The 14565-nt window shown below is 47.2% G+C and overlaps 1 protein-coding gene across 5 annotated transcripts in view; it reads right to left on the minus strand.

Annotated features, from left to right (window-relative positions):
- slc25a47b (solute carrier family 25 member 47b) overlaps positions 1-13641 on the minus strand; it is a 32220-nt gene extending 18579 nt beyond the window's left edge. The window contains exons 1-2 of one of the 5 annotated variants that reach the window (XM_078562386.1): positions 13478-13641; positions 13155-13158 (exon numbers count right to left, since the gene is read on the minus strand). In XM_078562386.1, the coding sequence (XP_078418512.1) occupies positions 13155-13158; positions 13478-13564 (91 nt within the window). In that variant the 5' untranslated portion in view covers positions 13565-13641. Of the gene's footprint in view, positions 1-8744; positions 9016-13154; positions 13159-13477 lie in introns of those variants that run through there. The other 4 variants (XM_078562385.1, XM_078562384.1, XM_078562382.1 and 1 more) reach the window with 4 other exon arrangements.
- Positions 13642-14565: the final 924 nt, after the last annotated feature.

Consider the following 14565-nt stretch of genomic DNA (forward strand, 5'->3'; position numbering starts at 1 on the left):
AAGCGGACAGGAAAGTGGACAGAAAGAAGAGTAGCCATGATCGTATTGAACGGCAGAGGAGGTCCGAGGGCTCGTATGGTCTACTCCTGCTCTTATTTCTTGTGTTCTCATGTAAGTCAACAAGAGTGCTGAGAGTTGGGTGAATAAGGGAGTTAGGTGAAGAGGGGAAGGAGGTGCTCCTTTGCTTTTTCTAACTTTTTCATCTTGTAGGGATCGGTTCTTACTTTACTTCAGGGGAAGAAGCTAGCTGTATGGTCGTTATCTGGTAATTGGTTAAGCTCTATTCTATTCCTAAGGTTTGAAATAGCATACAAATTGGTGGTAAGGTTAATAAAATATGTAAAAAGGAAAATAATTGAATAAAATAATGAAGTAGTTGATTAAAACACATTAAGATGGCAGGGCAGGTGATGTGTCAAGGCTGCAGCATGTGGGTACTCCTGGATGCCAGTGTGATCCAGAGCAAACACATCTGCAGTAAGTATTTGCGACTCGTGGAGCTTCGGCTCAGTCATTGGCTGGAGGCAGAGCTGCAGGCACCATGATGCATCAGGGAGGGGGAATGTTACCTAGACACCTTGTACCAGGAGGAAGCTACACCCCTTAGGACAGGGTCTTCTAATTTGGTCAGTGGTTAGGGACAGGAGGGTATGACTGCGAGTGAGGCAGGTAGGGGGACCTAGAGGGCAGGAGTGCAGAAGCCTCAGCCTTTGCAATTGTCCAATAGGTCTGAGGTTCTTTCAGCTTGTTTGGGGCTGCAGGACAGATGAGCTGACTGGCCATAGCACCGTGGTACAGGAAGCCATTCAAGTGGGGGCAGCACAAAGGAATATAGTGGTAGTATAGTGAGGGGAAATTTTCACTGTTCACTGTAGCAAAGATTGAGAGTCCAGAAGACTGTGTTGCCTGCCCAGTGCCAGAGTTTGGGACATCTGCATCTCTGGATTGTTACCTGAGCAACATGCAAATTGGCATAGGGCAAATAAGATTAGAGAAATGAATGTGTGGCTCAAAGACTGGTGTGGTAGAAGTTGGTTTCAGTTTGTAGGGCACTGACACTAGTACTGGGAAAAGTGGGGGCTATACCGTCGGGACAGTCTACACCTGAACCGCGCTGGGACAGATGTTCTAGTGAGCTGCATAACTAGGAAAGTAGAGAAGATTTTAAACTAAATAGTGGGGGCAAGGAAACAAATTTGGGAAGATGTGGTAAATCAAAGGGTAGAGACAAGGCAAGAGAGAAAGGTACTAATATGGGAAATGATAAACAGACAGTGACAGGAAGGGATAGAGAGTATAAATCTAAGAGTGAATTGGCAGATAAGGCTAGAAGTTCCAAAAATAATAAAAAGTAGAAAACGAAAGACTCTGTATCTGAATGCATGTAGCATTTAAAACAAAACAGATGAACTGATAGCTCAAATAGAAATAAATAAGTATGATCTGATAGCAATTACAGAAACGTGGGGTGGAATTCTCCCATCCGGGGCTAAGTTCCGTGGTAGGGGCAGGAACGGGGAGTGTTTCCCACTGAGGAGGCCAACAGGAAATCCCGTGGTATCTTGCAGCCCCGGTGTAATTAATTATGCAGCCAGGGGTTTCCTGACGTCTTGCGCTGCAGGGTGGGCTGGAGGGCACGCACCCTGCCATCATATCCAGGCGCCATGTTTAAAAGGCGACCGGATATCCTCACTGTCAATATAAACTACAGATATATCTTGAAGAGGAGGTGAAGGTCCAGCACTGAAGTTCAGTGACGCCTCCCTGCGCGTCCTCTTGGACCATGCTGCGGTCCGGAGGAACGTACTGTACCCAGCTGATGGGACGGGAGGCTAAGCAGGGAAACGAACCCTGCATGGGCGCAGGTGGCCAATGCTGTAAGTGTCCAGGCTGTCCAGAGCAGGTCAGCAATACAATGCCACAAAAGGATGAATGACCTCATTCACTCCGCCAAGGTAAGTAAAGCTTCAGCTGCTCGCACTAACCACGACACCAGTGAAAGTCAGGATACATGGGTCTCAGTGGCAACAGCATGATCATGCCTCAGAGCCCTACTGCAATGCATCCACTCTGCAGTGGAGTAACCACTGTGCTTTCTTTACCCTTCCACATACAGACGTCACTGTATGGAAGGGCGGGGTGGGGGAGGGGGTTTAGAATAAGCTTAGGTGCAAAGGCACCAGCAACCTTCGCAAATCATATTCCTGCCTGACCCTTCTCTTTTCATGTGGATGGGCTCAGCACTCTGGAGGGAGCTGGCCCACAACCCTCCTGGACAACTTGAAGCGCAGTGATGCCATGCCATAAAACAGTGGGCTATCTTATGATAGGAAGTATGAGAATTGAAGGTCAAATTGCAATGTACAAATGGATGCAACATACAACTATCAAACTCATCTTTTCTGTTATCTTTGAGCAGGAGTAGATGAGGCACAACTGTCGAGAACATGAGAAGACGGGGAGGGGGGTGCCCACAACTGAGGCCTCTCACAGAATGCGGAGAGGGGAGTTCAGCTGGCAGGTGTGGAGCAGGACCGGGAACTTGGCAATGGGGAGCTTGGACTTAGGCGTCCATGCAGTAAGGATCCATCCACGATATAGAAACCTAAGGGTCAAATGTGCCTCCATTTTGGAGGCAGCTCAGGCTCTCTCCTCTTTCAGTTATAGATGCCAGCAGAAAGAGGTCAAGGCCCGAGGATGAGGACTCCCTGCCAGGTCTCAGTAAAAGTCCTAGCCCAGAGAGGAACTAGGAGAGAGAACAAGAGGAGAGATGAGCATTCATAGAGGCATCACAGCAGACACCTGCACCCTCCACCAGCCCAGGGATACACACCTCAGTGGGCATTAGTTCTAGCTTAGAAAGGGTCTCAATCTGGTTGCCACCGATAGACATGTGTCCACAGCAGGAGGAGGCAGCGTCACCCAAGCTTACTGACACTGCTGGGGAATAGGCATCTGTGAGGTCCAAATCTGATGACAGGACTCTGGAATTGGCCTTCCATCTAAAGGTGGAGAGTCAGCAAGAGGCAGGGGGAGCATCAGGCAGAGGTGTTAGAGGCCCTCAACATGGTGGCACGCGAGTCTGTTGGCTGATGAAGTGGTGCCAACCTGTGCGTACATCAAGGTCTCTATGGGGAGGTTGGCGGACTCCATGGAGATCTCGTCCAGCAGATCCTAATGGAGATGTGTGCAGACCTGCACTCCATCGCAGTAGCCACGGGGGAGCTGTTGCAGTTGGCAGACGAGAGGGGGACAGGGCACCTCAACCTGCCTCCAGGTGCCCATCCCCCTCAAGGATTCAGGTTAGGTCCTTCGGGCATGCAAAGGAAGGAGGAGCGGCAGCTGAACACTCTTGGGTCATCCACTCAGGTATCTCAGAGGTTGTCCAGACCTTCCAAATCCCCTTTGCCTATGACCTCTTCAACCTCGTTCTGTCAGCCCAGAGGGAGCAGCTGGCCCACAGGAGAACAGCCAAAGAAAGCCGTGGCCCTCCAGCCCTCCGGTCTCTAGAGGACGACTGCCAAAGTCATCAAAGACAACAGGGCAAAGTAATCAGCAGGCTGCTTCCATCCCTGTTGCAGATGCCAGGGGAACACCTAGAAGAAGTAGTAGGCCATGGAAAATAAAGAAATTCTGATCACAACTGGTTGCATGGGTGAACAAATGATTGTCACAATTGTAACTTTCACTGCAATAATGTCTCCTGTCTTTTTGCAGCGTGGCTCTTAAATCTTCGCAAATGATCCCCCCAGCACCTCTCCTGCGCATACCCGACCTCCTGAGTGACTCTGCAGGGAGAAGAGTATGCGGCAGGACCTGTGAGCCATATGAGCCACTCTCCTGCGCAAGCAGAGCCTTCACCCAAAGCCTCATGTGTTCCAGATCCTTAGCATTGTCAATACTCCCTGCTAGCATTCTCTTTCAGTTGTGCAGTTGAGATCACCAGCATCTCCGCCCACCCAGTAACCCAAACCCCACGCAATATTTCAGACCTCCAACATGAGGCTCTGCTTAGTTTCAACCAGACCATCATGGTGATTGTGAAATTCTTCCTGCACTGTGGCACCATTTCCCCTCTCCCAGACACACACGCTCTTTCCCCTATTACCACTGACCTCCCTGGTGTTACATTTGAACTCCCTACCACTACCCTACAAACCACTCCCTTTTCCTTTAATAATGTCCAGGTAAACAAACACATTCCCTCCCTCCCTAAGAATCACACCCCCATATACATTGACCTGCCTGCCCTCCTCCTACCCACCCCCAAGACCACTTTACGCAACACCCATCGCACCCTCATTCTCCCACCCCACCAGCTCCCTCTGGCCCCTGTAACCCTGACCGTTCCCTTGTACCATGCCTACCCTCAGTTTGCTCCCCAGGAGTCAACAGTCGACGCCAATGACCTCCCCACCCCGTGTGAGCCCCTTCACACCTGGACATACCCGCCCCCACTCCTACACACACTTGGACATACCCAGCACCCCCCCGCCCAGGACATGTCCCTCCCCCACACACCTGGACATACGTCCCTACCCCCACCACCCCCCCCACCCACCCCCCACACCTGGACAAACGTCCCTCTCACCCCCCACACATCTGGACATATGTCCCTCCGCTGCCCCCTTGCACCTGGATATGCCTCCCACTGCACCACCACCCCCCCACACCTTTATATACCCCCATAAACTTGGACATACCTCCCTCCCTCTTCACACCTCGACATAGTCTTCCCAGTCCCCCAACAGTCCCTCGTTCCCCAGAAGTACATCCTGCTGCTCAAAGATCTGATCCCATGGTGAAGTCCCTGGAAGAAGGTCCAAACTCATGGCAAAGTCCCCGGAAAAGGTCCGAAGAAACAGCGGGGTTGCTGTATGGAGAACTCCCACCTTTTGGGAGCTGCTTCGTGGAGGACCCAAATGGATGAAGCTCCACCCACCCTGTGCTGCACATGGTGCTCCAGGGTACAGAGGCCTTCTTGTCTGACTTCTGTGAGTTGACGAAAGCCCTTTAGGTAAGTCCCAACTTTTGCACACCACATTGGTCTAGGTGTATTCTGGACCGGTGAGTTTTCCCGCTGGCGTTGCGGAGAATCAGGCATGGGCCTTCATCTGCATCCCAACAGTGGGATGCAAATCGGTTTCACGCCGGCCTCAGGCAGGTAACGCAATCCACCATGGCGGGCAGTAGTGGAAGATCCCACCTTCATTTCACGCCAGTGTGAAACTGATTTTTTGGACCTCCCACCGAATTCTCCTCCCCACCTATCACTGAACCTGCCTATGGGCTTGGGAGAATTCCACCCATGGTTGCAGGCTGACATAGATTGGGATGTGAATATTGAAGGGCACATGACATCTAGGAAGGATAGGAAACTAGGAAAAGGTGGAGGGGTGGTTCTGTTAATTAATGATGGTAACACAGTAGAGTGGGATGACCTAAGTTCAGGAAACCAAGACGTAGAAGCAGTTTGGGTAGATATGAGAAATAATAAAGGCAAAAAATCACTTATGGGAGTGGTGTATAGGCCCCTTATCAGTACCCACATGATAGGATGGAGTGTAAAGGAAGAAATAACGGGTGCTTGTCAGAAAGGTACGGTGATAATCATGGGGGGTTTTAATCTACATATAGACTGGAAAAATGGGCAAAGGTAGCTTAGATGAGGAGTTCATAGAGTGTTTTCGGGATAGTTTCTTAGAACAGCAGGTTCTGGAGCCAACCAGAGAGCAGGCTGTACTAGACCTGGTTTTCTGCAACGAGATAGGATTAATTAATGACCTCATAATGAAGGAGACCCTAGTTAGCAGCAATCATAATATGATTGAATTTTACATTCATTTTGAGGGAGAGAAAAGTGAGTCCAAGACTAGTACATTATTTTGAACTTAAATAAGGTCAATTATGAGGGCATGAAAGCACAGCTAGCTAAAGTAAACTGGCAAATTAGGTTAAGGGACAGGTCAATAGAGATGCAGTGGCAGACATTTAAAGGGATATTTCAGAATACACAGAATGAATACATTGCAACGAGAAAGAAAAATTCCAAGGAGAGCACTCACCATTTGTGGTTAACTAAAAAACTTAAAGATAGTATCAAACTTAAAGAAAAAGCATATAATTGCGCAAGGATGGGTGGCAGGTCAGAAGATTGGACAGAAAAGAAAAAAACAGCAAACAATGACCAAAAGATTAATAAGGAGGGAAAAATTACAGTACGAGAGAAAGCTAGCTAGAAATACAAAGACAGATAGTAAGAGTTTCCATAGATATTTAAAAAAGAGAGTTAGCAAAGTGAGTGTTGGCCCTATAGAAAGTGAGTCTGGGGAATTAATAATGAAAATAAGGTGATGACAGATTAATTGAACAGGTATTTTGCATCGGTCTTCACTCTAGAGGATACAAGTAACATCCCAGAAATAGCTGTAAATCAGGAGATGGAAGGCAGGGAGAAACTCAGATACAATCACCAGGGAAGTGGTACCGAGCAAATTGTTGGAGCTGTAGGCTGACAAGTCCTTGATCCTGATGGACTTCATCCTAGGGTCTTAAAAGAAGTGGCTAGTGAGATAGTTGATGCATTGAGTTTTAATTTTCCAAAATTCCCTAAATTTGGGTATGGTTCCATCAGATTGGAAAATAGTGAACGTAATTCCTTTATTCAAAAAGGGAGACAGAAGGCAGGAAACTAAAGGCCAGTTAGCTTAATATCTGTCATAGGGAAAATGTTAGAAGCTATTATTAAAGACATTATAGAAGGGCACTTAGATAAATTCAAAGTAATCAGCCAGAGTCAACATGGCTTTATGAGAGGGAAATCATGTTTAACCAATTTATTGGAGTTCATTGAAGAAGTAACATGTGCTTTGGATAAAGGGGAACCGATGGATGTACCATACTTAGATTTCCAGAAGGCATTTGATAAGGTTCCACATTAAAGGTTATTGTGGAAAATAAAAGCTCATGGTGCATGGTGCTAGCTAACAGGAAACAGAGAGTAGACTTAAATGGGTCATTTTCTGGTTGGCAAGATGTAACGAGTGTTGTGCCACAGGGATCAGTGCAGGGGCCTCAACTTTTTACAATTTATATAAATGACTTGGGTGAAGGAACTGAAGATATGGTTGCTAAATTTGCTGATGACACAAAGATAGGTAGGAAAGTAAATTGTGAAGAGGACATAAGGAGCCTACAAAGGGACCTGGATAGGTTAAGTGAGTGGGCAAAGATCTGACAAATGGAGTATAATGTGGGAAAATGTGAAATTGTGCATTTTGGCAAGAAAAATAAAAACGCATATTATCTAAACGGTGAGACATTGCAGAGCTCCGAGATATAGGGGGATCTGGATGCCCTAGTGCAGGTACAACAAGTAATTAGGAAAGCTAATAGAAAAGTTGTGTATTCTGACAGAAATTGAATACAAAAGTAGAGAGGTAATGCTTCAGTTATGTAGGGCATTGGTGAGGTCACATCTGGAGTACTATGTGCAGTATTGGTCTCCTTATTTAAAGAAGGATGTAAATGCATTGGGAGCAGTTCAGAGAAGGTTTACTAGACTAATACCTGGAATGGGAGAGTTGTCTTATGAGGAAAATTGGACAGGCTAGGCTTGTATCTGCTGGGGTTTAGAAGAGTAAGAGATGACTTGATTAAAATATAAAAGATCCTGAGGGGTCTTCTCAAGATGGATGTGGAGAGGATGTTTCCTCTTGTGGGGGAATTTAGAACCAGGGTTGGGGGAATCTAGAACTAGGGGTCACTGTTTAAAAATAAGGGGATGTCCATTTAAGACCGGAATTAGGATAATTTTTTTCTCAGAGGGTAGTTAGTCTTTGGAGCTCTCTTCCTCTAAAGGCGGTGAAAGCAAAGTCTTTGAACATTTTTAAGGCAGAGGTAGATAGATTCTTGATAAGCAAGGGAGTGAAAGATTATCGGAGATAGGCAAGAATGTGGAGTTGAGGTTACAATCAGTGCAATCATGATCGTATTGACTGGCAGAGCAGGCTTGAGGGATAAAATGGTCTATTCCTGTGCCTAACTCATATGTATGTTAAGTCAATTATGCTAATTAGCTGCAGTGATGGTCTCAGTACTGATCCTAGAGTACCTTTCTTAGGGCTTCCTCCCACACTGACACGACTCCTTTTAAGTGCCCCATTTCTTGACGATACTCAAAGATTTATACTGAAACCCCATAGCTTTGAGCTTAATAAATAATCTTCCAAGTAGAACTTTGTGAAATTCATTCTACACAACAGATTTGAATGCCTCTCCTGGGAAGGAGGGCATCATAAATAAAACATAGTTTGTACAAACTAAGAATCAATGTCACTTAGAAAAATTGTTTAAACTGCCCCTGAAGTGTGACAACATTTGCAAACTACAAGGCTGAATCATGTCCCACAGCTCCCCACTATGACCTTCTAATTTCAACCGTTTCTGAATAAATCCAAATCTAATCACAAGTAAATAAGTCCAACACGTTTGTTCCATTCAGCTTTTAAAATTAATAGCCTCTTCATTAACAAAATATTTAGCTATTTTAAGAATAACACTCAAGTTAATTTACAAAAAAAATGCAAGTAAGCTAAAATAACTAGAAAAAATCTAAACTAAAAAAAAATTCTTCCGCTTGTATGTCAATTTAAAACTTTCTATATTAGCTTAAATAACAACTGCATGTGTAGAATAAAGTGAATACTTCTCTCACTGTGAAACACTGAAGATTGCCATTTCTTACCTGCAACCCACCCTGCTAAGAAGTCAAGTAAATACATTTTGTGCCAAATGTCACCTCCTTCTCCACAGCACTAGTGGGGTGACAGTCTTTAAAGTCTATAACTGTCACACAAAGGCCTGAGATAAGACCTTTAGGGAACAGGGACAGTCCGATCAACTTGAGTTATGTAACACAAGCTGTGGAGCATGGCAAGCCCTACGAGCCCCTGCAACAGAATCTGATCGCGCACAGTCCGCTAGCGGGAAAAGCCGAGTGATGGCGTAAACAACATATTATACCCGAACGTCGTCGGAAATAGCCGAGAGTGGGAGGGAACAACTCATCGACAGCAGAAACACCCGAATTCAAGCAGAACGAATCCGGTGTGGACGGAAGCACCCGACGAGCAGGGGAAATGATCGAGCGTGGGCGGAAATGACCGAGGGTCTACGGAAATACCCGAATCACAGCGGAAATAATCGAATGTGGACTAACCCTTCGGTCGGGAATAGGGCGGCAAGATTGCCAGTTGCATTCGAAGCACCGTTTTCTTTTTCGATGCGGAGATAGATTGGTAATAAACCCTCATTGTTAAACCTAGCAACTATTAATCGGCGGCGACATCATAAAGGCCAAATATCCACCGAAAAGTAGAGAACAGTTCGTTGTTGGAGAGTTCCTCCGCAAACAGCAACAGGCCCCATCCCTGGAACCCGACCCCTGCTCCATCGGAGCCTGGCCCCGCCCCCAGGACTCCATCCCCAGGACTTCATTCCCACCCCTTTTCCGTTTCTTCCCCCTCCCTTTTGTTTTTCCAATAATTTATATAGGTTTTTTTTTCTTTTCCCACCTATTTCCATTATTTTTAAATCTATACCTGTAATACCCTGTTAGTCTTTCCACCCCACCCCCACTAAAGCTGTACCTTGAGTGTCCTGCCATCCATTCTTAATTAGCACATTCTCTTAGATAATATCACCACCTTCAACACCGCTTTGTTCCTTTGTCTGTGACATCTTTTGATTACCTGCTCCTATCACTGCCTGCTTGTCCCTACTACCACCACCCCCCCAACTTCTCTCCCCCTACCCCACCTTAAACCAGCTTATATTTCACCCCTCTCCTAACTTTACTCAGTTCTGCTGAAGGGTCATGAGGACTCGAAACGTCAACTCTTTTCTTCTCCGCCGATGCTGCCAGACCTGCTGAGATTTTCCAGGTAATTCTGTTTTTGTTTTGGATTTCCAGCATCCGCAGTAGTTTTTTGTTTTTATCTGTGTTTAATTGACTTGCCACTCCTCTTCAAGAAATGCCTACCTTGAAGAAGTACTGCTCTGCTCTCCGACAGGATTTTCGTATCTCTCTTCTGCCTTGTTCACCTTCACTGCTTTCCATTTCTCCCCTGGTGTTTGACAAGGTGTTTACTAAAACCTGCTTTCACAGCCATATTTTCTTTCTCAGTGACTGTCTCCGTCTCCGACTCACCCCACGTGGATTTCAACTGAAATTCCATCCCTCTTGTTTCGAACCCACCCAGGATTACAGGTATCTCCGGGACATAAAACGTTTCTCGGACTGCTGTTCCCATCGCATTCTGAGATCCACACTCAGTGCCATGCGCCGCCATATGAACACACTCGACCTCTCCCTCCAGCAGCACCGCCGCACCCTTTTTCAAAGCTGCGCGTGCCCCCAGTTTCCTTTCATTCTTCGCCTCATCCGACGCCTCAACAAGAAACTTTTTCTCTTTCTCTCAAGTGCTAAGGAACGCAAGCTCCAACAACTCATCGACACCAACACCCATCTAGGACCCTCCATCCCTGCCTGTCCCTCCGTCCCCACCCCATCTTCCAATCCCAGCCACGGCTGCGTATTCACTATACCCCCTGATCTTCCCCTCTCCGATGCTGAACGTTCAGTGCTCAGCAAAGGACTTAGTTTCATACCCTTACGCCCTCATCTCAATGAATTTCAGGCTCGGCACGATGCTGAACTCTTCTTCCGCCGTCTTCGTCTCCATGCTCACTTCTTTGGGCAGGAGTCCTCTCCCCGTTCAACGGATCCTTTTACCCACCTCCAATATTCTCCCTCCACCTGGACCCCTTCCTCTGGATTCTTACCTTCTCTTGATCTTTTCATTCAGAACTGTCGGCGTGACATTAGTCGTCTCAATTTCTCTGCTCCTCTCACCCATTCTAATCTGTCTCTCTCTGAACTTACTGCACTCCGTTCCCTCAGGTCCAACCCCAACATTGTCATCAAACCCGCTCACAAGGGTGGTGCTGTTGTTGTCTGGCGCACTGACCTCTACCTCGTGGAGGCTGAGCGTCAACTCGCAGACACTTCCTCCTACCTCTCCCTGGACCATGACCCCACCACTGAACATCAAGCCATTGTTTCCAGGACTGTTACTGACCTCATCTCCTCTGGAGATCTTCCTCCCACAGCTTCCAACCTGATAGTCGCCCAACCTCGGACGGCCCGCTTCTACCTCCTACCCAAAATCCACAAACAGAACTGTCCCGGCAGACCGATCGTGTCAGCCTGTTCCTGCCCCACGGAACTCATTTCTCGTTATCTTGACTCCCTTCTCTCTCCCCTTGTCCAGTCCCTTCCCACCTACATCTATGATTCCTCTGACACCTTACGTCACATTAACAATTTCCAGTTCCCTGGCCCCAACCGCTTCCTCTTCACCATGGACGTCCAATCCCTCTACACCTTCATCCCCCACCAGGATGGTCTGAGGGCCCTTAGCTTCTTCCTTGAACAGAGGCCCGAACAATCCCCATCCACCATTACTCTCCTCCATCTGGCTGAACTTGTTCTCACACTGAACAATTTCTCCTTTAACTCCTCTCACTTCCTCCAAATAAAAGGTGTGGCTACGGGTACCCGCATGGGCCCCAGCTATGCCTGTCTCTTTGTGGGGTATGTGGAACATTCCTTGTTCCAGTCCTACTCCGGCCCCCTCCCACAACTCTTTCTCTGGTACATCGATAATTACTTCGGTGCTGCTTCATGCTCTCGTCGGGACCTGGAAAAATTTATTAATTTTGCTTCCAATCTCCACCCCTCCATCATTTTCACATGGTCCATCTCTGACACTTCCCTTCCCTTCCTTGACCTCTCTGTCTCAATTTCTGATGATAGACTGTCCACCAATATCCATTATAAGCCTACCGACTCCCACAGCTGCCTCGACTATAGCTCCTCACACCCCGCTTCCTGTAAGGACTCCATCCCATTCTCTCAGTTCCTTCGCCTCCGTCGCATCTGTTCTGATGATGCTACCTTCACAAACAGTTCCTCTGACATGTCCTCCTTCTTCCTTAACCAAGGTTTTCCACTCACGGTGGTTGACAGGGCCCTCAACCGTGTCCGGCCCATCTCCCGCGCATCCGCCCTCAAGCCTTCTGCTCCCTCCCAGAAACATGATAGGGTCCCCCTTGTCCTCACTTATCACCCCACCAGCCCCCGCATTCAAAGGATCATCCTCCGCCATTTCCGCCAACTCCAGCATGATGCCACCACCAAACACATCTTCCCTTCACCCCCCCTGGTGGCATTCCGTAGGGATCGTTCCCTCCGGGACACCCTGGTCCACTCCTCCATCACCCTCTACTCCTTAACCCCCACCTATGGCACCTCCCCATGCCTACGCAGAAGATGCAACACCTGCCCCTTCACTTCCTCTCTCCTCACCGTCCAAGGGCCCAAACACTCCTTTCAAGTGAAGCAGCATTTCACTTGCATTTCCCCTAACTTAGTCTACTGCATTCGTTGCTCCCAATGCGGTCTCCTCTACATTGGAGAGACAAAACGTAAACTGGGCGACCGCTTTGCAGAACACCTGTGGTCTGTCTGCAAGAAAGACCCAAACCTCCCTGTTGTTTGCCATTTTAACACTCCACCCTGCTGTCTTGCCCACATGTCTGTCCTTGGCTTGCTGCATTGTTCCAGTGAAGCCCAACGCAAACTGGAGGAACAGCCCCTCATCTTCCGACTAGGCACTTTACAGCCTTCCGGACTGAATATTGAATTCAACAACTTTAGATCTTGAACTCCCTCCTCCATCCCCACCCCCTTTCCGTTTCTTCCCCCTCCCTTTTGTTTTTTCCAACAATTTATATAGATTTTTTTTTTCTTTTCCCACCTATTTCCATTACTTTTAAATCTATACCTGTAATGCCCTGTCAGTCTTTCCACCCCACCCCCACTAGAGCTGTGCTTTGAGTGTCCTGCCATCCATTCTTAATTAGCACATTCTCTTAGATAATATCACCACCTTTAACACCTCTTTTTTCATTTGTCTGTGACATCTTTTGATTATCTGCTCCTATCATTGCTTGCTTGTCCCTACTACCACCCCCCCCCCAACTTCTCTCACCCCACCCCACCCCACACCTTAAACCAGCTTATATTTCACCCCTCTCCTAACTTTACTCAGTTCTGCTGAAGGGTCATGAGGACTCCAAACGTCAACTTTTTTCTTCTCCGCCGATGCTGCCAGACCTGCTGAGTTTTTCCAGGTAATTCTGTTTTTGTTTTGGATTTCCAGCATCCGCAGTAGTTTTTTGTTTTTACCCCAGAACCCTCCATCCTGCTGATCCTGGCACCGCCCCCAGTCTCCTACCACCCTGCTCCCTGACACCTTGGCCCCGCCCCCGGGCACTGGCCACGCCTTCAGGACCCCAGGCCCCCCCCGCCCCACCCTCAGACCCTGGCCCCGCCCCAATATCCTACCCCCGCGTCGCTGACACCTTGGCCCCGCCCTAACCGTCCCTGGCTTCGGTTTTCGTTTTGGTGAAACTGCATTTGTCGCCCGTTTTTACACATGCATATTCCTTAAAAAGCTCGGCTCTTGAATAAAACAGCTCCAGATAGTTTAATCACTTTGGAAGTCACGTCACTTTACCTGACGCCGCGGCCGCTCCTTGTGGACCGGTATAAAAGCAAAATACTGCGGATGCTGGAAATCTAGAACAAAAACACCTGGAAAAACTCAGCAGCGGACCTTGTGGACCAGTGTCTGTTTTACATTGACACCGCCCGCCAAGCCTGGCCCTTATTCTAATGACATTGATGGCAGTTGTGGACTTCCGAAATGATCATTTATTTCCCTTGATTTCAGTCTGGTTTCTGTTCTGCGGGAAACAGGGAGAGCGCTTGTAGTGGGGAAAATATCTCTTACACGGGCTGCTCTGTTTAGCAGATACTCTTTGAGCAGCAAATGTCCCAATAGAAACAATAGTCACAACTACTCAGTTAAGAGTCAGCCACAACAGACACCCAGTCAGGTAGTTAACAGTACAGGCTGCAGTATCTGCTGCTTGGATGGGATTCGCCTGCAGTGCGGTTTGATGTAAGACTGCGGCAGGGTAGGGCTGCAATTTATCCTGAAATATGGCTAAGGTGGGATAAGGTTAAAGTCTAGTCTGATGCAATGAACAAGTATGTAGTTAGGCAAATTTTGTACAGGTTGTATGAGATATCTAGTAAATTCATTTCATTTACCATTAACAGCAGTGCTAATGTTGCTGTGAAATACATACGATTTATGAATGAGATTTTTTTGAACTTGGGCAGAACAACTTTTTGTTAACAATTGTTACCTGTTCATTGACTAAAATTTGTTTTAATCTCGCCAAATTTTATATCCGTTATTTATCTGCATCATAGGTTAAGTAATTTGATTTAAACCCAGTTTTGTTGCATTCATTTTATTGTTCAAATCTTTTCTAAAATCGTTGCTAAAATGGATTTTGGTGCGTAGGAGCAGATACCGTAACGCTTTTGAATCAGTTACCCAAATGAAATGAAACAATGTATTTGATTTG

This window comes from Cetorhinus maximus, chromosome 18 (assembly GCF_964194155.1).
Source record: "Cetorhinus maximus chromosome 18, sCetMax3.hap1.1, whole genome shotgun sequence".
NCBI lineage: Eukaryota > Metazoa > Chordata > Chondrichthyes > Lamniformes > Cetorhinidae > Cetorhinus > Cetorhinus maximus.